At 41.4% G+C, this 23,304-nt stretch overlaps 1 protein-coding gene across 2 annotated transcripts in view; it reads left to right on the plus strand.

The window, feature by feature from the left end:
- Positions 1-23,304, plus strand: part of CTNNA2 (catenin alpha 2) — a 399,473-nt gene that overhangs the window by 10,463 nt on the left and 365,706 nt on the right. For both annotated transcript variants that reach the window (XM_081924921.1, XM_081924922.1), the window contains exons 2-4: positions 2,387-2,506; positions 4,790-5,056; positions 23,019-23,222. In XM_081924921.1, coding sequence (XP_081781047.1) covers positions 2,387-2,506; positions 4,790-5,056; positions 23,019-23,222 — 591 coding nt within the window. The remainder of the gene's footprint in view (positions 1-2,386; positions 2,507-4,789; positions 5,057-23,018; positions 23,223-23,304) is intronic.

Raw genomic sequence — 23,304 nt, forward strand, 5'->3', positions numbered from 1 at the left:
TGTGACTGAAGAAGAGAAGAAGAGTTTGGATTTGATATCCCGCCTTTCACTCCCTTTAAGGAGTCTCAAAGCGGCTAACATTCTCCTTTCCCTTCCTCCCCCACAACAAACACTCTGTGAGATGAGTGGGGCTGAGAGACTTCAGAGAGGTGTGACTAGCCCAAGGTCACCAAGCAGCTGTATGTGGAGGAGCGGAGACGCGAACCCGGTTCACCAGATTACGAGTCTGCCGCTCTTAACCACTACACCACACTGGCTCTCAATTACATCTTCTACTATGATGCTTGCATTTTCACAAATGGCTTAATTCCAGGTTACCTAAATAACATAAGTTACCAGCCAATAAGTTAGAAAATCTCATCTAATGCCATTTGTTTCCCTTAACACATTTTCCAGTTCTTCCCATGTCTCCCTCTTCCTACTATTATTATTTCAATTACAGTATATCCCATCCTTTGGCTCAAATGAGCCCAGGGCAGGAAACACATGAATAACAATATCATTAAAAATATTCTGAAACCAAAAACATTATAAAAACAGTTAAGAAACACATTCTTTCGGCAAATGATTTCAGGATTGTAGTAGATGGTCTCTCCAATATATCCACCTTTCTCTATCCAAAACCTTGAGATTTTCTGCTTGATAGATAGATACTTCAATTGAGTAGACTCATGGAATCATAGAATCATAGAATTGGAAACAAGCAAAATATGGCTAAGGACTGATCGGAATTGGTTGGTTTCCCCAATCCTCTCACCATTGTGCTTTTTGAAAACTCTTGGAAGAAAGCTTTAAGCACCACAGGTCATATTCCAATATTCTTTTCTCCTGATGCTGCTTTTGTATGGCAGAGTATATTTTCTAAATCCCATCTCACCATTCTAGCTATTTAGGGGGTAATATTAACTTAACATGAATGATATTTTACAGAGGGAATTGAAAATTGTTATCCTGACCTTATTTGCGTGTATATGTGCTCATGCTGTTACATGCCACTGTTTAGGCGTATAACCTCCCAAAGCAGTTTTCTAATTGTTTTAAACAAGGAAGCATTAATAAAAGTCATTGCAATACAACAGAAGAAGACAGGGGCAGAAAACTCTTTAAAAAGCCAGAATAAAACACACACACACACCATTCTGCAAAGTCAGGGCAAGAAATAAAAATAAAGTTCTGCTGGCACAAAAAAGATATCAAATGAGACTTCCTGGGGAGTGAATTTCAAAGGCAGGGTATTCACATTCAGGGCTCTCACTTTTATTTCTCATATCCCAAAGGTGACATGTTTGGTGTGGTCTTCCCTTTTTACCAATGATACTTTATTCTGTGTATGGAACCTCAGACCAGTAATGCTATTTTATAGCCATTTTGTATCCATACATATGGTCCAAATAGGCACTTTGACCCTAGAATGAATATATATGGTGTTTTTCAGCTCTTAAAGGTGAAACGTTCACTTTTTGATTTGACCAAATTATCATTTGTAATCACTCCGTAGTCATCCATGGGCAGAACCATTTTTTCAAGCAGACTGAATACATATTTTGATATGCTTTTTCATAATCACCACAATGACTAACTTTTACATGAACCACCCTGAAGTAGTAATTTAATATGGCAATTTAGGGTTCTTTTTGAGGGGTTGGAGATTGGGGATTGGCAATGTGATGAAAACTTCAGAGTTGCTCTTTTCGTATAGCAACGAAGAACAACCATGGGTGTATGTTCTTTTCTGCCAATAGTTTTGCAACAGATTGAGTGGAAGCACACATGTTAAAAATGGAAGGTTCAAAATAATCCTGATTGCACTGCTGCCATTCTTTATTTTCAGCTGTTCTTTTGTTACTGCAAATGGGTGGATTATACAGCATATGGCATATCATAAATAGCTTCAGCACTGCATGTTTCCTCGTAGTCTGCCTTCCCAACTGTTTGAAGTGTACATGCGAAACACACAGAGATATCTGCTTCATACATTATGACAGACACCTGCAACCTGGTCCCTGGCTGTTGATTTGAAGTCCCACTCCCATCAGCCCCAGGTAGCCTGGCCAATAGCCCGGGATGAGAGGAGTTGTATTCCCAAAAGCCTAAAAGCCACCTGCTTGTGGATGTCTGTGTCATGGGTTACAAACAGGTGCATGCTAATGCATAAATCCAAAGAACCATGCAATATTTTTCACATGAAATCCACACTGTATCTATGTTTGCAGGCATTTAACCTTTAATCAAATTTTACGTGAAAATCTATTTGCTTTTTGTGATACAGGATATAGGCAGATACGTGCCAAATCTGTAATGTGTGAAACAGCTATTAGGCTATAAATAATATCTGAAAATCAGCTGGCAGGAATTTAACCCTCTCTCGTATTTTTCTCCCTTATAGGTAGAAGAAGCATTAGAAGCTGTGAAGAATGCCACAAATGAGCAAGACCTTGCAAACCGCTTCAAAGAATTTGGGAAAGAGATGGTGAAGCTTAACTATGTAGCGGCTAGAAGACAACAGGTGGATATAATTAAAAACAGTAAATGAAGAAAAGAAAACAGTACTATTTCAACATAGTATGCAAAGATTCTAGATCTTTTATCAGTTTCAGAGACTGGGAAAGGGGGTGAGGCTCCAAAGAACCCCTGCATTCTGGGGTTCCTGATGTTATCCTTTCCCATTGCAGCCTCTTCAGCTGAAAAGCAACTCCCAAAATAACCATATATGTCACCTTGAGCTCCTGGGAGGAAAAGTGGGATATACATGCAACAGTAAATAGAATAAATCTTGTAGAGCGGCATAGCATGAGGAGCTGTACTCATGGGAAACTTCCTTTTATCATATGAGCCTAATTCCAGATTCAGAAATCTCATTGCATTTCCAGTTAGGTCATTGGAGGGATGGTGGGGTCACCAATCCTAAGGCACCTTTGGGGAAGTGCTACTGTGGTGCATGCAAGAACCCCCCTGTTCAATCCTCAACATCTGCAGATAGGACTCAGGAGAGGCCCTTGCCTGAAACCCTGGAGTTCTACTGCCATTGTAGACAGTGCTGAGCTAAATGGGCCACAGGTCTGATTCACTAGAAGGCAGCACCCGTATATGCCGTCACACACGAATCAAACACCCGTATGTGGGGAGATGCCTGAACTACTTCTGAGCTTGGGAATTATGAACTTCAGTCGCAACTTTAGTTAAAAATCTTGCTGTGACTGTGGATATGCTTCTGTGCCTTCTCTCTTCACCTTCTATTTGGAATCATCTTGATCCTAATTTCTGGAAGAGGTCAGGGTACCAGTGACCCCCTATAGATAACCAAACTACCTTGAGATGAGTCATAGCTTCCTGTGCAGTAGTAATGAGGATTTTATTATGCTTTACATGCAGATGTGTGATAAATCCCTAATTGGTTATCTTGTTATACTGGTTTTCAGCTGAAAATTTTCATCCGAAGCGGATTCACACCAGACTGAATGAATCAGGCTGCTACCGGGGAGGGGGCGTGGAAGTGTGTGTATTTTTTTAAATGCAATGCAGCACTTTGAATGTCCTCCTTTTAAGAACCCTAATCATGATCTGCTTCCTTCCCAAATGGGCCATGCAGTGCTTCAATGGGAACAGAGGGCTTGCACTTCTGAAAATTAGGCCAGAGGATTATATAAGTTTAACCCATATTTTCAAGGCTTGGGTACAGAAAATCTTTTTTTTTTTTTTTGTACAAAAGGCACTATGTAGGAGGCAAGACAACTAAAGATATTTCCTTTTAATGAGAACTGTAATGCCTTGTGTGAGCCAAAACATTGTTAATCTTGGGGTGGTTTAAAAATATGACTCTTTGGCTCATTCTTCCCATTAATGAAGGCAAAAAAGAGAGTGGTTCAAAAGTAATAATATAATATGATCTGCAGTTATATTCCCATTGTTCCTAAAGAGCCTCTGGGTATAAAAAGAAGTAGCCTATCTAGTCAATTTTGCTTGTCATGTAGCCCAAGATTTTAGATGTGAACGCAATTCTGAAGCCTTGCTTCAACCTCCACATCACTCGCCTTTTCGATTCCACCAAAAGTCTATTATATCTTTCATAGAGCACACACTTGGGACACATTTATCCAAATCATAGCCCCGGTTCATATGTTCAAAAGTCCCTAATGATGACCTGTTGGAGCTTGCCGAATAGGAATTGTGTGGAGACCTGGTATCTACCCCCCCCCCCCAATTCTCTGCCCTTTTGCTGCTGCCATCTGCATGATCAAGACTGTCCTTTTTTGAGTAGCTGCAATTGCGTGGACCTTGTCAGCAGTCCTGTTATGGAGGTGTTGGCTCCAGTTGGCTCCAGTTGATGCAGCTACAGTTCCTGTTATGATGTAAGACTGCCAGGAGCCCTTCATATGTCCATAGAAGATGGTTTTAGGGCTCTTGAAGAAAAAGAACTGAGGTGTTATATTCTGGGTTCTGAATTAATTTGGTTTACCCTGTGAAGATCCTTTCCCCTTATCCATATCTCTTAACTATCAAGTAGCAGAGAGCCAGTTTGGGCAAACAGTTTGACTTGGACAACTGAGGTTCATAACAGCTATTCATCCATTTTGCTGAGTGATCATGAGTAAATCACAGTCTCTCAGCCAAGCACGTCTCATGGGATAGTTGCAAAAATAAAATGAGAGCATCACCAATGTCTGCTCCCTGAGCTCCTTGGAGAAAGCAGAGGGTCCAAACCAGATTTTTAACATTTCCTCCTAGCCATTGGTTGGGGGGGGGGGGAAATCCCATGCTTATATATGTTTGTCTGTATATTTTGCAACAGGAACTCAAGGATCCCCACTGTCGGGATGAAATGGCTGCTGCTCGTGGTGCCCTGAAGAAGAATGCCACCATGCTGTATACTGCTTCTCAAGCTTTCCTCCGTCACCCTGACGTAGCAGCAACCAGAGCTAACCGGGATTACGTCTTTAAGCAAGTCCAAGAAGCTATTGCTGGCATCTCAAATGCTGCTCAGGCCACCTCACCAACTGATGAAAACAAGGGGCACACTGGCATTGGGGAACTCGCTGCAGCGCTGAATGAGTTTGATGTAAGTGTGTGTGTTTTCCCCCCAGTTTGCATGAAAAGAAAGAGGGGGTGCTTACTTTCAGATGATCGCAATGATTTCCTGGTGTCTAGGAATGAAGGCTAAAGTTGGAATTAAGACTACACAGTGAAAAACAGTATGCAGGGCTGGCCTCAAACATTCTGCGTCTTATGGCGCAGAATAAGAAGATGTCTTCTCTTCTTTCTATATACCTAACCAACTGGACCAGCGGTTGAATCTTCCTTTAGTGCTGGTGGTTGCACTGCATCTTTATCACATCTAAGTGTAGCACATTAGCTGAGGAGGGGCAGAACGGACCACTTGGTATATACGCCGTGGCCTCGAATAACTTGCTGCCACTTCTTGCCTCCAGCATCTACCACCAGAGGCACGTGCCTCACTAAGCCTAATATTAGGTCTGACCCTGATACAATGCACTAAACTATTGGGATGTTATCTGAAAGATCTCCTACAAGCCTACCTGGCACTAAGATTTTCCTTGTAGGCACACACCTTTACAATTAATTTAGTTTCTGTGCATGAGAGATACAGTTTTTCCTTTAGTGGTCCCCAGATTGTGGAACTCCCTCCCCATGGAAGTGCAGACAGCTTTAAAAACGTATTTAGTTTGTCCCGCTTTTTTGTTAATATAGGCCTTACTGTATGATTTTAATTTGAGAAGGTGCTTTAGTGTGTATTACTTTTTATCTGCCAGGATTTATTTTCATTACAATTAAATTTGTAATTACATAAATAAATCGTTAACTTTTTGGTTTGGTTTTGTATTGCATTGCAATGCAATTGTGTCTTTTACTTTTACTTAAGTTGCCTCTTGTGGGCTATTCTCCAAAAGGCAGCCTATAAATTAGTGTATAGCTAGATAAGTAATATTAAACGTTTCCTGGCTTTTCCTGCCAGTGTATCATAAGCTTTGACCAATTGAGGGTTCCATTGAGGGTTCCTGCAGCAAATGTGTGAGGAATTTACTTGGCATCAATGATGGCTTTACATAAAATAGTTAGAAACCAACACCAGAGCCGGTAGAGACTGTAACACACGATCCTATAGTCTTGTATGTTTAGGCTAGTATACACGTTATACAAAATGCCTACAACGATGAAAGGAATTTCCCAAATATATGCTACTTTAGTCTGATCATGTTCTGGAACTGGCAGAAAATCCCCTCCCTCCCTCCCCATTTCCCACATGGTAATATGCACTGCACATTTTAAGCTCACTAAAATCACCTGATGCTTGGCAGCTTCAAGCTAATGCTAGTCAATGCATCCAGAAAGGACTGCACTGAACACCAACAGGGGACATTGTCTTGCATCATAATAAACACAATAACAAATAGGATGGAGGACACTATGCAGAGCTTCCAGCAGATACTCTACATTGCTGTACTTTACTTGCATCCTTTTAACTACAGGTAATTTTTTTACACTTTTTGATGGGCTTGAGAAATGTCATTTTATCTCTCTAGTATAATTTGTAAGTTGTTTAAAAAGGGGGAAGTGATTGTGCTTTATTAATATGACAGTGTTCCCAATTTATGTATGAGTGACTTGCTTCGTTTGGACTTTTTTGTTCTTCAGGTACATGAGATATTCCGTGAGCTTACTATGTATGGCCTTCAAAAATAAGCTTTGTATTTCCCTTGAAACATAAACATCATCCTTTTATTGCTTCAGCTGCTGCCTACATTTCTAAAATTGCTCTTGGTTCTTGCATGTATGTGTTAAAGCTATCAAACAGACCCGTATAATGTGAACTTTGCATTACAAAGATTTCAGATGAAGGTCAAAATAAATCTTCTAGAATAAAGAAATGAGAATAACTTTCTCTTTAAATAAGACAGGACTGGAACTTCTGATGACAGGGAAAATATTAGAAAGCAGCAGGCCATCCTGGAAAGTAGGCTTTTAAAGAACTGAATCGTCAAGTACACTTTACAAAATGAGGTCTGGCAAGTATTTTAACTTTGCTTGTTTGCATCTTAGAAACTCCAAAACTGCTATCTGGATATTTCTGCAGAGTAATTGTTGTTTTGTGTCGCAGCCAGAAATGTAATTTATTGGTCTGGAAGGATCATTTGTGCAGATTCCAAAACTTAGAAATCCATTACGTGAAACTTTGTATTTTCAGTCTTTTTTAAAACTTATATACCTCTTTCCTTTTATCCTGCATTCAGTATTTAACATATCACTACTTAAAGTGCACCTTAAAAGTTGAGATTAGATTATGGCAGTTACTGTACTTCATCTAGAGTAATGCATCTTCTGCTAGCTACTTTATTCTAGGACACCAAAATGTAGAAGTTGCATTTAATGATTTGAGTATATAGGTACTAGGGAACAAGTTCTATGCTACCTAAAAAAAGAAACACTTTAATGAGATACAGTGGGTTTAGCAGCTAGCCAATTTATTTTTATTTCACATAATTTGCATACTGCTTCAGTGTAAACCCCTAAGCAGTTTACAGATAATATAAAATATACCTTGCAATTGTCAAAAGAAGTTTTTTAAAAAGGGCAAAGTTAAAAATCACTTTTAAAAAATCAGAATATAAATAAAACCAGAAGTTCTCTCAAGCCATTAGAACAATCCAACTCCCCTTCCCCTAAAATTATGACTTTGATTGCACTTGAAAACAAAGTGAGTTTTGACACATGTGTGCTGTTTTGCACCTGTGCTTTTTACAGTAGTATTCCTAAGACTAGGTAGCTGGTTTTGGCAGGAGCTCAAAAGCTGATTACTTTAAATCCCTTATTTGGTCTCAGTGGAACTGTCTTAATTACTGTAATTGATTGAGTAGTTTGTGAGTTAGACAAGAAGCAGAAAGCAAGGATCACAAATCTCCACTTGCTCTCCCCAGCTGGGCCAGGGGATGGTGAAATAGATACATCCCATCATCCATGAAACACTTTGTCAATCACTTGAGGTCAGGTCAAGGAAATTCAGAAGCACACTCTGCATGCTCCGTTATTCTTTTCTTCCTTTAAACACAGTGCCAACTTGCAAACACTGCTTTGGGCAGATGTTGGTTTCACGCAGGAGCTCTGATCAGGAAGCCCTGAGTGGACCTGATTTGAGTGGGCCTTGCACTCAGTGCTTAACTTGAATTTAGTGTCAACCTTAGTGTACCCTGTGCATGCTGTGAGGCACGGGTGAGTTAAGCTGTGATCATCCAAAGGTTGTTGTGACTACAAGTCCTATCACCCCTGAACATTGGCCAAGTTGTTCAGGGCTGATGGGAGACGAAGTTCAACAGCATACGAAGAGGCACAGGTTCTCCAACCCTACTGAAAGGCCAACAACTCTGATTGCCTTTTAGTCACTTCCAGGAGGGTTGGGTTATCATGTTTCCTCCCACTTCAGGGGCTACCAAGACCTGTTTGTTTTTAAATACAGTCCATTTCCAGACAAGCTGGTCATATGTAAGAACCTCGGAAGGTTAAGGGAAACATTAAGAATTTGGTGCCTGAGTTTGCTTCCCTTCTCTCCTCTACTCTCACCCCATATTTCATTTTCTGCCATGTATTTTTAGATTGCAAGCCTGACGGTAGGAACTGACTTGGTTTTTATTGATTCATAAGCCGCTGTGGGAGTTTTCCTGCACAAGAGTAGGGTGTAAATGCCTTTAATGACTGAGTGAATAAAGTTGCAGTGCAAATTACAGAAGATAATAGAATATCCTGACTCTTGAAACTAGGAGAGTGAAGTATACCTAAAGGGTATGCACATTGATCATGTAAATGTGACCTTTACATAATGTAAATGTAACCTTTTTTTTTTTTGTTCTGTGGGAGAAGAAAAAAAATCAAGTGGCATTTCAAGAATGCACATTCACAAAAACAAAACCATGAATGCTTGAAACAAAGGAAGCTGATCATTTTTGATCAATTGATGATGCCTCTCATAATAGGCACTGCAGGAAGCTTTCTGTTCACTAGTGAACCACATAAACTTCCTCTTCCTTAACCCCATAAAACTACTCTTTTATATATATTTGTACACTTAATCCAGAACAGGAGACCAGCCAGATGCCTGCAGGAAATCAGCCAAGCTGTCTTTGGTCCTGGGTGACTCTGGTTTAAGGACTTGCCAATCAGAAGGTCGGCATTTCGAATCCCTGCGATGGAGTGAGCTCCCGTTGCTCGGTCCCTGCTTGTGCCAACCTAGCAGTTTGAAAGCACATCAAAGTGCAAGTAGATAAATAGGTACTGCTCTGGCGGGAAGGTAAACAGTGTTTCCGTGCTCTGCTCTGGTTCGCTAGAAGCGGCTTAGTCATGCTGGCCACATGACCCAGAAGTTGTACGCCAGCTCCCTTGGCCAGTAAAGCAAGATGAGTGCTGCAACACCAGAGTCGGCTCCGACTGGACCTAATGGTCAGGGGTCCCTTTACCTTTACTTTTACCCTGACATTCAGAGATCAACTATCAACTACCTCTATTGCTGGAAGTTCCATTTACCGTAACTTACTTAGTTTGACACGACGTAGAAAGGAGATTATTGCAATATGAACTCTTAGCATCATGATTAAAATAGGTCAACTGGATGACAACTCTGAGCATGGAGGTGTCACATGGACGGCTGGATATCAAATGACTTCTGGCATAACTGATAAACAGATCTATTGTGTTTGCATTTTAAAATGCAACCTGAGGCATGAAAGTTAAAATAGTAAACACAGGGAAAAATCTAGTAAAGAAGCAACAACAACGGAAAATCATGGGAACCTCTTTGCTAATGTGATTCTAGAATTACTCAGTAACAGAGGAAGCAACAGAATAAAAGCAACTGTTTTCAACAATGCTGTGTTGACAGTGCCAATGGCAAAGAAATGGATACAGGAACAAAGAGCGGGCGTAAGCCTGGAGGCAAAGCTGTGGTGATGCAGAAAAAGAACCCTTTTTGTTGCGTCCTTTTGCAAAGCACACTCGTGCCATATACTTTGGACATGAAAAATGCTCCCTGTGTTGAAATTGATGCACAAATGCACTATAATTGCCACTATAATTACAGAAGAAGAAGCAGCAGCAGCAGGAAAACTGTCAGTCAATCGTTCTTGGAAAATACAGCTGGAAACAGGAGACAACTCCTCAATAATTTAGGCCTCTTTGTGACCTGTGCTCACATTGACTTTCCTCCTCTTTTTTTTGTTAACCTTTTGTATCTCCCCACCCAATATCAGCCTGCCTGAACTGCTGTGCTTCTGTTGTTAGAGGGTGAAGATAAAGATATTGATAAATACAGTCAATGAAGGGTCAGCAAAGTCAAAATGCTTAAGCATTTTGCTTCCAGCTCCTTTTATTGTCAAAATCCTCCCAGTCTTTTGCTAGGAGGGACTCAGTTCTCCATAGCACAGAGAGGGGAGGGGAGATGCAGACAGAAAAGGGGTAAATAGCCTTTGCCCCTCTATTCCTCCAGTGAAATTCTCAACTTCTGTTTTCTTTAAAAATAAAACAAATCAAAAATCTGATAATAGCTACTATGTTTTAATTTATCGCTTTTGTGTGTGTAACACTCCATGCCCTGTCTCTTTCACCGATTTAGCAATGGGAATTTGCTACCTGTTATATTTTTGTTGTTGTGTGATAGAGACATCTAGTGGGCATTGCATGGAACATTCCCCCAAGTTAAAAGTTAAAATTCATGAAATGCTCCGTGCAGTAAGTTTATTGTGGTAATTGTACTTCACATTTGAAGACGAATGCTTTCATGTATAGTTCATGATATGGCTAAGCTTTGTCTAAGGAATCAGTCCCTTTCTGGCAAATGACTCAGGCCATTCACTCAATAGGCTTAGTTAACATTCTGGCTAACTTCTTTAAAGCAAAACAAAAAAAATTCTTTCCAGTAGCACCTTAAAGACCAACTAAGTTAGTTCTTGGTATGAGCTTTCGTGTGCATGCACACTTCTTCAGATACACATGCACACGATTCAGATTCTGCATGCACACGAAAGCTCATACCAAGAACTAACTTAGTTGGTCTTTAAGGTGCTACTGGAAAGAATTTTGTTTTGTTTTGACTATGGCAGACCAACACGGCTATCTATCTGTTTCTTTAAAGCAAGACAGTAATAACTGAATATAAACAATTCTTAGGATACAGAGGAATGGAAAGAATTCATAGCCCTATTACTTTGGTAGAACTTTGAACTTTATTTTCCTGGATTCATTTCCAGCCAGATTTTTCTCTGGAGGCGGAATAACCATTTTGGTTGCTTTTTTTTCTTTTCTTTGCACTACAGTTCCCATCAGACCCAGCCTGTGTTGGCAGCGGTCAGGGCTGTTTGCAGCTGTAGTCCACAACTTCTGGAGGGCATCAAAATGGATACCCCCAATCTAGGGAACCTTGCCCAACCCGGATGTGTAAGTTGCCCCAGTTGCTGCTGTGGCATTGCTGGGACTCCCAAATGTTGCCACCTCTCCCACCCTCAGTTTTTGACACTTACAGCAGAAAGGGAAAGATGGCTGTAGAAACTCTATGGCAGGAGCAGAGAGGTCTTGGATACAGTTGCATTCCAGTAATCAATCTTGCCACATACCCAGCTTTTTAAACTGTGGAACCCACTCGCCCAGGAGGCAGTGATGGTCACTAACTTGTGCGGCTTTAAAAGAGGACTGGACAAATTCATGGAGGAAAAGGCTATCAATGTATCGGGATTACAGATGTCTCTCTTACATCAAACACAGCAAGCTGGCGGTTTAATTTCGCTTAGATTTATTAGTATTTACACAGTAGTTTCAGTCCGAGCTCACAGCTCAATCAACTGCCGAGGATGACGTTGAGATCACTAAAGGGCGGGTCCTCCGCCAACAGAAGAAGAAGAAGAAGAGTTTGGATTTGATATCCCGCCTTTCACTCCCTTTAAGGAGTCTCAAAGCAGCTAACATTCTCCTTTCCCTTCCTCCCCCACAACAAACACTCTGTGAGGTGAGTGAGGCTGAGAGACTTCAGAGAAGTGTGACTAGCCCAAGGTCACCCAGCAGCTGCATGTGGAGGAGTGGAGACGCGAACCCGGTTCCCCAGATTACGAGACTACCGCTCTTAACCACTACACCACACTGGCTATCCTCCATCGGCCGCCCCTCCTCCTGTTGGACTTACACCAAGCATGGACCCTTCTACTTCGTCAAGTCCATGGGGACTCGGGGGCAGTTTGCCAATCTCCCTCTGGAGCTTTCTCTAAAGGTTGCAGTTCCTCTGAACCTGCCTCTGTCTAACCTACACTATCTTGGGATTTACAGCCGGCACTCCAGGACAGGAGGCGTATGCATCACTCTCAATATGGAAAGGAAGGAACCCTCTGTTTTTCCCCAGCCTGCCACCCCTCCTCTTCGGAGTCCTTGCTATCGCTCTGGGAAGCGACGTTCCTGACACAATGGCTATTGGCCACAACGACTATGCACCACCTCTGTTTCAGAGGCATTGTGCCTCTGAATGTCAATTTCTGGGAATTGCAGGTGGACACAGTGCTCTTGTGCACACGTCTTGCTTGCCAATTTCGCATGGACACCTGGTTGGCCACAGTGAGAAGATGTTGCTGAACTAGATGTTCCATTGGACTGATCCAGCCTGCTGTTCTTGTGTTTTGGGGTTGCTCAATCCCTTCCCCCCAGTTTCTGGGGGGTTTTGTGTGTGTTTTAAATGGTCATTCATCTGAGATATATGGAAAGGGTACAGAGCCATCAGTGAGCCTTGTTTTATCACTTTCTGACAGCTTCCTAATCTACACTAGCTTTTTGTGACAGCTGAATTAAAACCACAAATTGTTATTCTTGGATCTCAGTGTTGCGACTCCAGTCATTACAGCGCCTTTCATTATCACAGAGAAATTGTCATCTTCAGAAATATTATGATCAGTAAAAGACTTCATCAAACAGTATATTACCTGCAGATCTGTCAGTGATACAGCATCCAGCTACCCGAGTTGCCATGGATGGTATGTTGGGGGAAAATGGAACAAAACTATAGATATTTATACCAGCTTCAAGAACTACAATTGCCTATTACCAAACAAACAGTGTGTTGTCAGACTTGTCAATGTGAGGTGATTTAAAGGTCCATTTTTTCTACATATTTAAGGAACACTGTCTATTTCAAAATTTAACATCTGCAAATTAATCCCAAAGACACTGCATTTAAGTAAAAATGATTTAATTTCATGTTTATATGTGTTTTTCTATTGCTCCTTCACTTAGGCATTTTTTTGACTGACTGCATCCGCCCATGGATGCAGCATTTCATGAAATCCTAAGTGTTGAGGCCAATTCAGCTTTCGGGTCAATATTTTTTTTTCCTACAGGCCTTGCTTACTACATTCTATCTGTGCACATTCTATAAAGAATATTGTAATCTCCTCTGCCTTGTTATTGTTGCTATTTGAATTTATTAGTCCCTTTCTAAGCAACTTAGAGAGCTTTAAAAACCTAAAGTAAACCTTAGAACAACAAGAAGAAAAATTTAAGTACATTACAATAAAAACCATACCCAAAATACCCAGAGAACAGACCCCGTAAAACAGCATGGGTTAAAACAAACAAACAACACTCTGCTGGCAGCAAAACATTTCAGTAAAGTTAGCGATGGACCAAAGTTAATCAAGGCATGGCCTGTTGAATGCTTTTGGTAATTAAAGTAAAACTGGAAAGCCAAGGGAGCTGAAATTGCAAGGCTTTACATACAGTTGCAATTGAAATTATTCAACCACCCCATTGCAAGTCAGGTTTACTATCTAAATTTATAGACTTTTAGCTGTTTGCAATGAACAAATCAAACAAAAACAATTGAAATAGCTCAACACAACAATGCTTCAAGTGGTCTCCCCAAATTCAGCTGAAATTGCAGCTTATACAGGCTTTTCCAGTCTTATTATTATTCAACCCCCTGAATAGAATCCCTCACAACAGCACAAATATGACAGGTGTTGTCTCAAGCCCACCATATGCAACTAATCAAGGGCTTCTTTAGTTGCACCAGGTGTGCTTGAGCTGGAACACATGAAATACCTGAACTGGCTAGGGGTTTGTTGAATGTCAAATTTGGCTGCATGTTAGAAATACAGTGGACGCTCGGGTTGCAAACGTGATCCGTGCGGGATGCACGTTCGCAACCTGCAGCATTTGCAATGCACAAGTTGCAACTTGGCACTTCTGCGCATAGCGCGATTTAGCGGTTCTGCACATACGCGACCGCCAAAACCCAGAAGTAACTCGTTCCAGTACTTCCAGGTTTTGGTGGAAATTCCCCTGTCGAACAGCTCTTACTGTCAGGAAGTTCTTCCTAATGTTTAGGTGGAATCTTCTTTCTTGTAGTTTGGATCCATTGCTCCGTGTCCACTTCTCTGGAGCAGCAGAAAACAGCCTTTCTCCCTCCTCTATGTAGCATCCTTTTATATATTTGAACATGGCTATCATATCACCCCTTAACCTCTTCTCCAGGCTAAACATGCCCAGCTCCCTTAGCCGTTCCTCATAAGGCATCGTTTCCAGGCCTTTGACCATTTTGGTCAAAATGGTCAAAATGGTAGAATGCAGCATACGCTGAAAAGAACACTTTGCCTACAGTGAAGCATGGTGGTGGCTCAATGATGCTCTGGGGCTGCTTTGCATCCTCTGGCACTGGAAACTTGCAGTGTTCGGAAGGCAGGATGAATTCATTGAAGTATCAGGAAGTCCTGGGAGGAAACGTCATGCCAAGGATACCTCCAATTCCACTAAGGCTTGTTTGCAGAAGTAGTCCTGGAAGGTTCTACAGTGGCTATCGGTCACCTGACTTGAACACCATAGAAAATCTTTAGTGCTGTCTGGCTATGCATCCGGTTTGCAGCAGGCCATAGCAGCAAAAGGCTGCTCTACTAAGTACTAAAGATGCCATTACTATTTGACCTTCTTGTGCTTCCACACAGACAGCATAACATTTGGAAGCTGCTTGTTTTGTGGATCTGTCTGAGAGTCACTACAGTGGTACCCTGGTTTTCAAACGCCTTGGTATGCAAACAACTTGGAACCCAAACACTGCAAACCTGGAAGTAAGTGTTCCGGTTTGCAAACGTTTTTTGGAAGCCGAACATGCTCCGTTTTGAGTGTTACACTTCCAATTTGAGTGCCACACTTCCATTCTGAGTGTTACACTGAGGTCTGTTTTTTACTATTTATTTTGCGTTTTTGCTGCTCTTTTTTTTGTGTGTGACTGTGTGGATCCCAGTTCAGCTACTGATTGATTGTGTGACTGCAGTACATTGTTTATTGCTTTTATTTTATGGATCAATGGTCTCGTTAGAGAGTAAAATTTATGTTAAATTGCTGTTTAAGGGGTTGTTTTTAAAAGTCTGGAACGGATTACCGTATTTTTCGCTCTATAACACGCACCTGACCATAACACACACATCGTTTTTAGAGGAGGAAAACAAGGGAAAAAACATTCTGAATGAAACAGTGGATGTATCATTTTTGTGCTTCATGCTGTGGCCACAGACATGTGATCTGATGGTGAATTTGGGGTGACCCAATGCAAAAATCCTGAGAATCCCTGTGGATCCATGCTTTGTAACCACGTTTTTGCACCATTGCAGCCCCAGGCAACAGTGGGTGTGTGATTTTGGGGGGGCAGGCTGTAGCCATGGACATGCTATGTGATCTGATGGTGAATTTGGGCTGACCCAATGCAAAGATCCTGAGGATCCATGTGGATCCATGCTTTTTAACCACATTTTTGCACCATTACAGCCCCAGGCATGGACATGCTATGTGATCTGATGGTGAATTTGGGGTGACCCAATGCAAAGATCCTAAGGATCCATGTGGATCCATGCTTTTTAACCACATTTTAAGTGGGGAGGGAAGGAAAAACACAGAAGGGACAAGGAGCAGGAGAGGGGTGTGCAGAGAAGCAGCTGGCTAAGAATGCAGGAGAGGGGTATAACGGGAGGGAGGAAAGGAAGGCAAAAGTTTTCCCTCACGTACCCACCCAAGCCAGCCAGCGCGTTCTCTCTCTCTCTCTCTCTCTCTCCCTCCCTCCCTCCCTCCTGCATGTTTTCAGCAGCACCAGAGCACAGAGACGACACTCTGCTTTCCCCTCTGCTTGCCTGGAGGGGAGGGGCTTTCCCTGCTCTTTGAGCAAACACAGCAAGGAAACAGAGGAGGATGGGCAGTAAGACCCTGAGGCAGAATGCAGGAAAGCAGCCGCTTCCTCTTTTCAGGTTTCCCTTCTCCGAGACGCGCAATTTGATTTTTGCCTGATTTTTTTAGCCTCCCCTCGCGCCATTTGGCTCCAGGGACCACACATTCGCTCAATAACACGCACAGACATTTCCCCTTCCTTTTTAGGAGAAAAAAATCTGTGTGTTATAGAGGGAAAAATACGGTAATGCGTTTTGCAGTACTTTCTATGGGAAAGCGCGCGTTGGTTTTGGAACGGACTTCCAGAATAGATTAAGTTTGAGAACCAAGGTGCCACTGTATTCTTATATATTTATATTAAATACATACACCACCCTTCATTTCAAGATCAGTTCATAAAAGTACAAAGTAACACAAAATACATAAGGACAAAAACCAACAAATAACCCCTCTTCCACAAATTGTGGATGCTGCATATTTAAGCAGGTTTTAGTTGACTCCTCTCCCTCCACATGTGTGTAATGTTTCCATACCCTACGTTCCTTTTAGATGCATGTGCACCCATCTGGAATCTGAGGTGGGGAGCAGCTCATGGCTGTGAGTTCCCATCAAGGTCCTCGGAGACAAATTCTGATGTGTTACTTTGCATCTGTTGTTGGCATCTGTTTGCCCTGGCGTCCAGTAAAGACAGTTTCGGAAAGACCCACCAAATTTTTATAATTGATACCTGAATTAGGACTTTGAGCCACTTAAAAACTCAGCTGCTGTGCGATCTCATGGTTGAACCCTGAGGAGAAATGGAACACTCATTTATCTTTGATCATGGAAATAAAATCATGTTGTTGTTGTTTTGTTTTAAAAAATTAATTTATGTTTTCAAATTATATACATTTAAATAGTTTTATAATCATTCTAACATTTCAAAACTCGACTTCCTTCCTCCTCTTTCTGTGGTTCTTTAGTATTTTTTATTTTTATTTTTTTACATTTCCTGCATATTATAACTTAACTTATTCTTTTATCCATCTACTTTAGATATATGCTCCTATGAAACTGCAGGTTATTACAATAATCCTGCCAATGTCCTTATCTGTTTACAGTTTGTTTGTATATATTCAATACATCATTTCCATTCTTTTATAACAAGTTTCTTATCTTGATTTCTTATTTCTGGTAAGTTTCGCCATTTCTGCATGTTCCATAACTTTTGTCTCTAGTCTTCTTTCATCGGAATGTCTTCTTTCCACTTTTGGACAAATAGCATTCTTGCCGCTGTATTTGCATGCATGAATAAATTTCTATATTGTTTAGGTAGTTTTACCCCTATAATTCCTCTTATGTGCAAAGTTGTGTTTTGTCTCCAATAAACTTTTGTATTTATCCCATACTTTATGCAGTTTTTTCCTAATTATGGGATTTGTAAATCCTTTATGTACTTTCACTTTTTCATACCACAAATAGGCGTGCCAACCAAAAATATTATCAGGACCTTCTAAATCTAAGATATGTGGATTATTCAATGTCATCCATCCTTCAGCCAACAAAGACAAGATGCTTCATAATATAAATTCATATCCGGCAGGGAGAAACCTCCTCTCTCTTTTGCATCTATCAATATGTGATTCTCAGTTTATTCCTTGCCACCAGATATATTTAGCAATATCTTTTTGCCATACATTGAAACAATCTGTCTTGCTGATCACCGAAATTGATTGAAACAAAAATAACATTCTTGGTAATATATTCATTTTTATAGTCGACATTCTACCTAACAGTGAAAGTTTTCTTCTGTTCCAAATTTGCAAATTTCTTTTAATGTCTTCCCAAGTTTTTAAATAATTATCTTTATACAGATTTGTATTATTTACTGTTAGCCATACACCTAGATCAGTGGTAGCGATCCTATGGCATGCATGCTAAAGGCAGCACTCAGAGCCCTCTCTGTGGGCACGCGTGCTGTTGCCCCAGCACTGAGTGAAATGGCGATCCCAGCCCCTGTGCTATCTTGAAATGGAGCTGTAGGAGGCTGCTGGAGGAGCGCTTGTGCCCGTGCACACTGCAAGTGTGTGTGTGTGTGTGTGTGTGTGTGTGTGTGTGTGGAGGGGGCACTGTCCGGAAGAGAAGCGGCCATGGCCGAAAGAAGCCCAATCTTCCAGCCCTCTTGGCAGCCTGACAAGGATGGGCAGTTGAGATTTTGCACTTGAGGGGGTGTGATAGGGTGGCTCGGTATGTGTGCATGTGAGAGGGAGGAAGGGAGTGTGCGAGTCCATGTGTTCAAAGTGGAGGTATGGAGGAGGGTACCGAAGTTCATAAGTCCCTTTCTTAAAATGATTGTATTGTCGCCGCTGCTGTGTGCCTGCATAGTGGAGTGTATGTGAGATCCAGGCCAGCTGGGCATTGGCACTGCAAAAAAAGCTCAACAACTCAGGGCAATCCTCCCCACATTATCTTAATTAGTAGTCCCCGCAAATAGGGAGTGTGTTATACGGTAAATTGCGGTGTTGGCACTTTGCGATAAGTAAGTGGGTTTTCCATTGCAGTTTGGGCACTCTGTCTGTAAAGGTTCACCACCACTGATCTAGATACTTGACCTTCCTTTCAATCTTTGTCCTGACACATCTTGTAATTTATTTTTCCTCTCATCATTCATTTTTTTTAACCAAGAGTTTAGTTTTGTCTTTATTACCATATTTTTCGTCCCATAGGACGCTCCATCCCATAGGCCGCACCTAGTTTTTTTGGGGGGAAATAAAGGAATTTCCCCTCCTTTATTCCCCCCCCAAACCAGGTCGGGAAAACCAAACCAGGTTGGGGAACAGTGGGATGGCGGCGCTGCACCTCCCTATTGTCCCCCGAGCTTTTGGGGCTGGCCGATGTCTGCCCGAAGCACGGGGCGCTCTGCTTCAGTGCGCCCCACGCTCCGTGCAGCAGGCTGCTATCTGCAGCCTAGGGAGCCCTATGGGAACTCCTGTGGGCTCCCCAGGCTTTCTGATAGCTTCCTGAAGCCTGGAGAGTGAGACGGGAACTCCCGCAGGGCTCCCCAGGCTGCGGATATCTGCCCGGCACGCGGGGCGCTCTGCTTCAGGGCGCCCGCGCGCCGGATGGCAGGCTGCTATCCGCAGCCTAGGGAGCCCTGTGGGAACTCCTGTGGGCTCCCCAGGCTTGCTGATAGCTTCCTGAAGCCTGGAGAGCAAGAGGGGTCGGTGCGCACCGACCCCTCTCACTCTCCAAGCTTCAGCGAAAGCCTGTATTCGCCCCATAGGATGCACACAGATTTCCCCTTCGTTTTTGGAGGGGAAAAAGTGCGTCCTATTGGGCGAAAAATACGGTAATCTTAAGACCTGCTACACTCCCCCCCTTTCTATCTCTTATAATACTTTCAGAATTGACACTACAGTGGTACCTTGGTTTGCGAACAGACTGGTTTGCATACGTTTTGGATTACAAACACCATCAAACCTGGAAGTGCGTGTCCCGGTTTGTGAACTTTTTTTGGCTTACAACCCATTTCATTTTGGATTACGAACAAATTTTTGGGGGAGGCCCCATTGGCGAAAGCGCACCTTGGGTTACAACCTGTTTTGGTTTATGAACGGACCTCCGAAACGGATTATGGTTGTAAACCAAGGTACCACTGTATTGGTTCTTCTAGAGATATCACCATGTTGTCTGTGAATGCTTTTAGTTTTTATTGTCTCTGTCTCACTCGTATACCTTTAATTTCTTGGTTACATCTTATTATTTGTGCCAATACTTCTAAAACTAATATAAACAACAATGGGCAGTCTTGTCTTGTTCCTTTAGTTATTTTGCAATTCTCGATCAGGACATTATTTACTATCAATTTGACTGACTATTCAGTATATATTGCCCTGACTACTTTTATAAAAGTGTCTCCACTTTTACAAAAGTGTGTAAAATCATGTGTTGACCATCCCACTACAGACACATTTTCTATTACTTTGTCGTTGGCAGCTAGGAACCTCAGAACAATTAATCATAATCTGAATTACGTTGTCAAGCTTTGATTTATGACTTCAATGATTTTGATTAATTACAAATGTAAATGAACTGGAACACTTTACATTAGTCATTCACTAACTGATTGTCAGTAGCTATGGGAAGTTTAAGGCTGCCATTTTTAGAACCTTTGAGTTACCAAAAGTAAGACCTTCATTTATTTATTTATGTTTGTATCAAAACTTATTTTTCCTGTTAAAAATGTAAGTATTGAAACAAGGCTTTTTTTTTTTGTAAAGTGTTAGAAATGATTCTCACATGGGTCAAACTTGAATTCTGGAGTTTCATTTATAACTCATTTTATCAGAATCAATTCAAATTGTCAAACAGGGAAATACTTTTTATTGAAGTGTGTGTGCCAGAGGGAAAGAAGGAGAAAGGGAGAGAGAGAATGAACGTGGTCAGCTCTAGTCAGAACTTCAGCTTAGCATGTCATGGAACAGAACTGCAAATAAAAAAAACCATTTCCCCTCTACCCCTTTCATACTATATGATTTTGAACGACTGAATAGGGCTCATTGGGTGCATTTTTTTAAAAAAAAACCATGTGCATTTTTATTCTTCTAATTGACTAGGAGTTCTGGGCATGCACTAATTTCCCTTTTACGTTCCTTTCCAAATTCTGTGTAGGCATTGCCAAGGTGGGGAGGGACTCGTCCTTTGTTATCAGGGGAAGCCATTATGCAGTCTTATTAGTCTATCTCTTCGTAACACAATAGTTAAATATTTATATTAATGTAGGGGATTTTGCCAGCCTGTTCTGTTTCATGGCTTTCTTGGTCTTCCTACTTGGTTTTATTTCCTCCTTTTTTTGAAGTGCCTTTCGCTTAATGTTTGTGCTCTGGCTGCAGAGAAGAAGGCAACTTTCTGCTTCCGCAGACAGATTTCTCTTATGCCAGTTCTTTTGCAGCCTGTTTTATTGAGCAGCTGGCAGTGTGGGTAAAGTGCCGCAAGACAGGAGCACAAAATGACACTATTTTTTGCAGCTGCCATCTTGAACCATAAAGAGACTACTATGAGTTGGAAAACAACCCAAGGGTGACCTAAAGCCCCTTATCATTGGGATAAAGGATTCTTCAAAGGGGGAAGGGATGTGCCACCTGTGATTCGGTCTTGCTGCCTGCACTGGAAATCAAATTGCAGGTGGCTGCAGAAAGCATTAGTGTGGTGATAAAATGTCCTTAACGTAGTAATACCAGAAAATCAAGGAAATTGTATCCACCAAAATAAATATAGCTTTGAATTGGTGTAAAATGGATCACTTTGTGGCTTTACACTCCAAAAATGGAAGAACAAGTGTGATTAGGAGCTCACCGCTCAGGGTATAATCTTATTTGTAAGAACCATTCAATTCAGTAATCTGCTTTTGTGAGCATTTTTTTTTCCTGGCTCAAAATCGTTCAGGTTAATCCAATCTCTGCTTTGCTAGATGGTTTGAATGGAAATTTTCAATTCACCTCCTTCTCCTTATCCAGAATCTGAGTAATTGCTCCCTGCAGTTGCCTTACCTTTGTCTGCATGGGAGGTGCAAAGGTCATGGGGTTGGTACATTAGAGGAAATAAGGGTAGAAAGATCGCGTGGGACAGTGACTGCTTCATGTCACTTTATAGGTAAGGAAAACAGTCTAAGGATATGAAGAGGGGTGGCATGAAATACTGGAGATGTGAATTGTTTTTACAGTGGGGTTTTGAGATGCAAGAACAGAGAAGGATAGAATCATAGAGTTGGAAGGGACCCTAAGGGTCATCTTGTTCAACCCTCTGCAATGCAGGGAAGTCAACTAAAGCATCCATGACAGATGGCCATCCAACTTCTGCTTGAAAACCTCCAATGAAGGTTGCAGTAATCAGGAGATTACCATAGCACGAAACTTACTTTCTTTCTTTCTTTCTTTCTTTCTTTCTTTCTTTCTTTCTTTCTTTCTTTCTTTCTTTCTTTCTTTCTTTCTTTCTTTCTTTTTCTTGACACTGAACTGGGAGATCTGAGAGGAAAGGGTGGACATTTGCAATTTTGTGTAGACAAAAGTGATTTGGTGACAGATTGAATAAAGGGCAGAACATAAAAAGGTCCTGTAGAACGAAGGCAAAGTTTCATATCTGATCAGTAGTGTGGGTGGGGATGTGAATGTAATGTGATCTGTTACTGTCACATAACTTAATAGTGGCGTCATTTGCATGCAATATTGTCAGGAATCCTATGTCATAAACCTATTTTTGGTGCACAACTGCAGCCAGGCAGCATCTCTACTGCTTTGCTCCCTGCTTCAATGAAGTGGCAAGAAGTCAGGATTTAGTATTTAACCATGGCTTCCTCTTATGTGCAAACCCCAAAACGATGCCAAATGTGTTCCAAACAAACCACAATATGAAGGCAACTTTAAACTATGTCATTATATTGTGGCTTATTTTGAAGCAATTAACCATGGTTTCCTGATTGGCATGTAACGGGAAACAGTGCTTAAGGAATGAACCCTGCCTTGTTTTGGTGTTTCAGCAAAGAGGAACAAAGCAGCCGTAAAGGGTCGGTATATATGTTTGACCTGCATATGCATATCCTGACTTACCGAATGCAGATGCAGCCAATGTTTGCTACAGTTCAAAAAGGACGATTTACGGGAAAATACACTTCTAATCACTTGTTTTCCTTTGAAGGTTACATTTTTATGCTTTAAGCATTTGCAATGCTTTCCTTCACCAGATATATGTTGAACTTTAATTTTGAAATTTGAAACAATTATATACATCCTTTCAGGACCAGCTGTTTTGGCATGAGTTCCTCAATTAATTGCTGATTTTTTTTTATTTATTATCAGAACAAGATCATTTTAGACCCCATGACGTTCAGTGAAGCCCGATTTCGACCATCTCTTGAAGAGAGGTTGGAGAGCATTATCAGCGGTGCAGCGCTCATGGCAGACTCCTCCTGTACTCGTGATGACCGCCGGGAGAGAATTGTAGCTGAGTGCAATGCTGTACGACAAGCCCTCCAGGACTTGCTTAGTGAATACATGAATAATGTAAGTGACATTCTGCTTTTTGATTTCTTGTTCCTCTCTGATTGTTAAATGGTTCCATAGACATGGTTAAAGGTGTATATGC

Source organism: Podarcis melisellensis (genome assembly GCF_964234715.1).
Source record: "Podarcis melisellensis genome assembly, chromosome: 9".
Lineage (NCBI taxonomy): Eukaryota > Metazoa > Chordata > Lepidosauria > Squamata > Lacertidae > Podarcis > Podarcis melisellensis.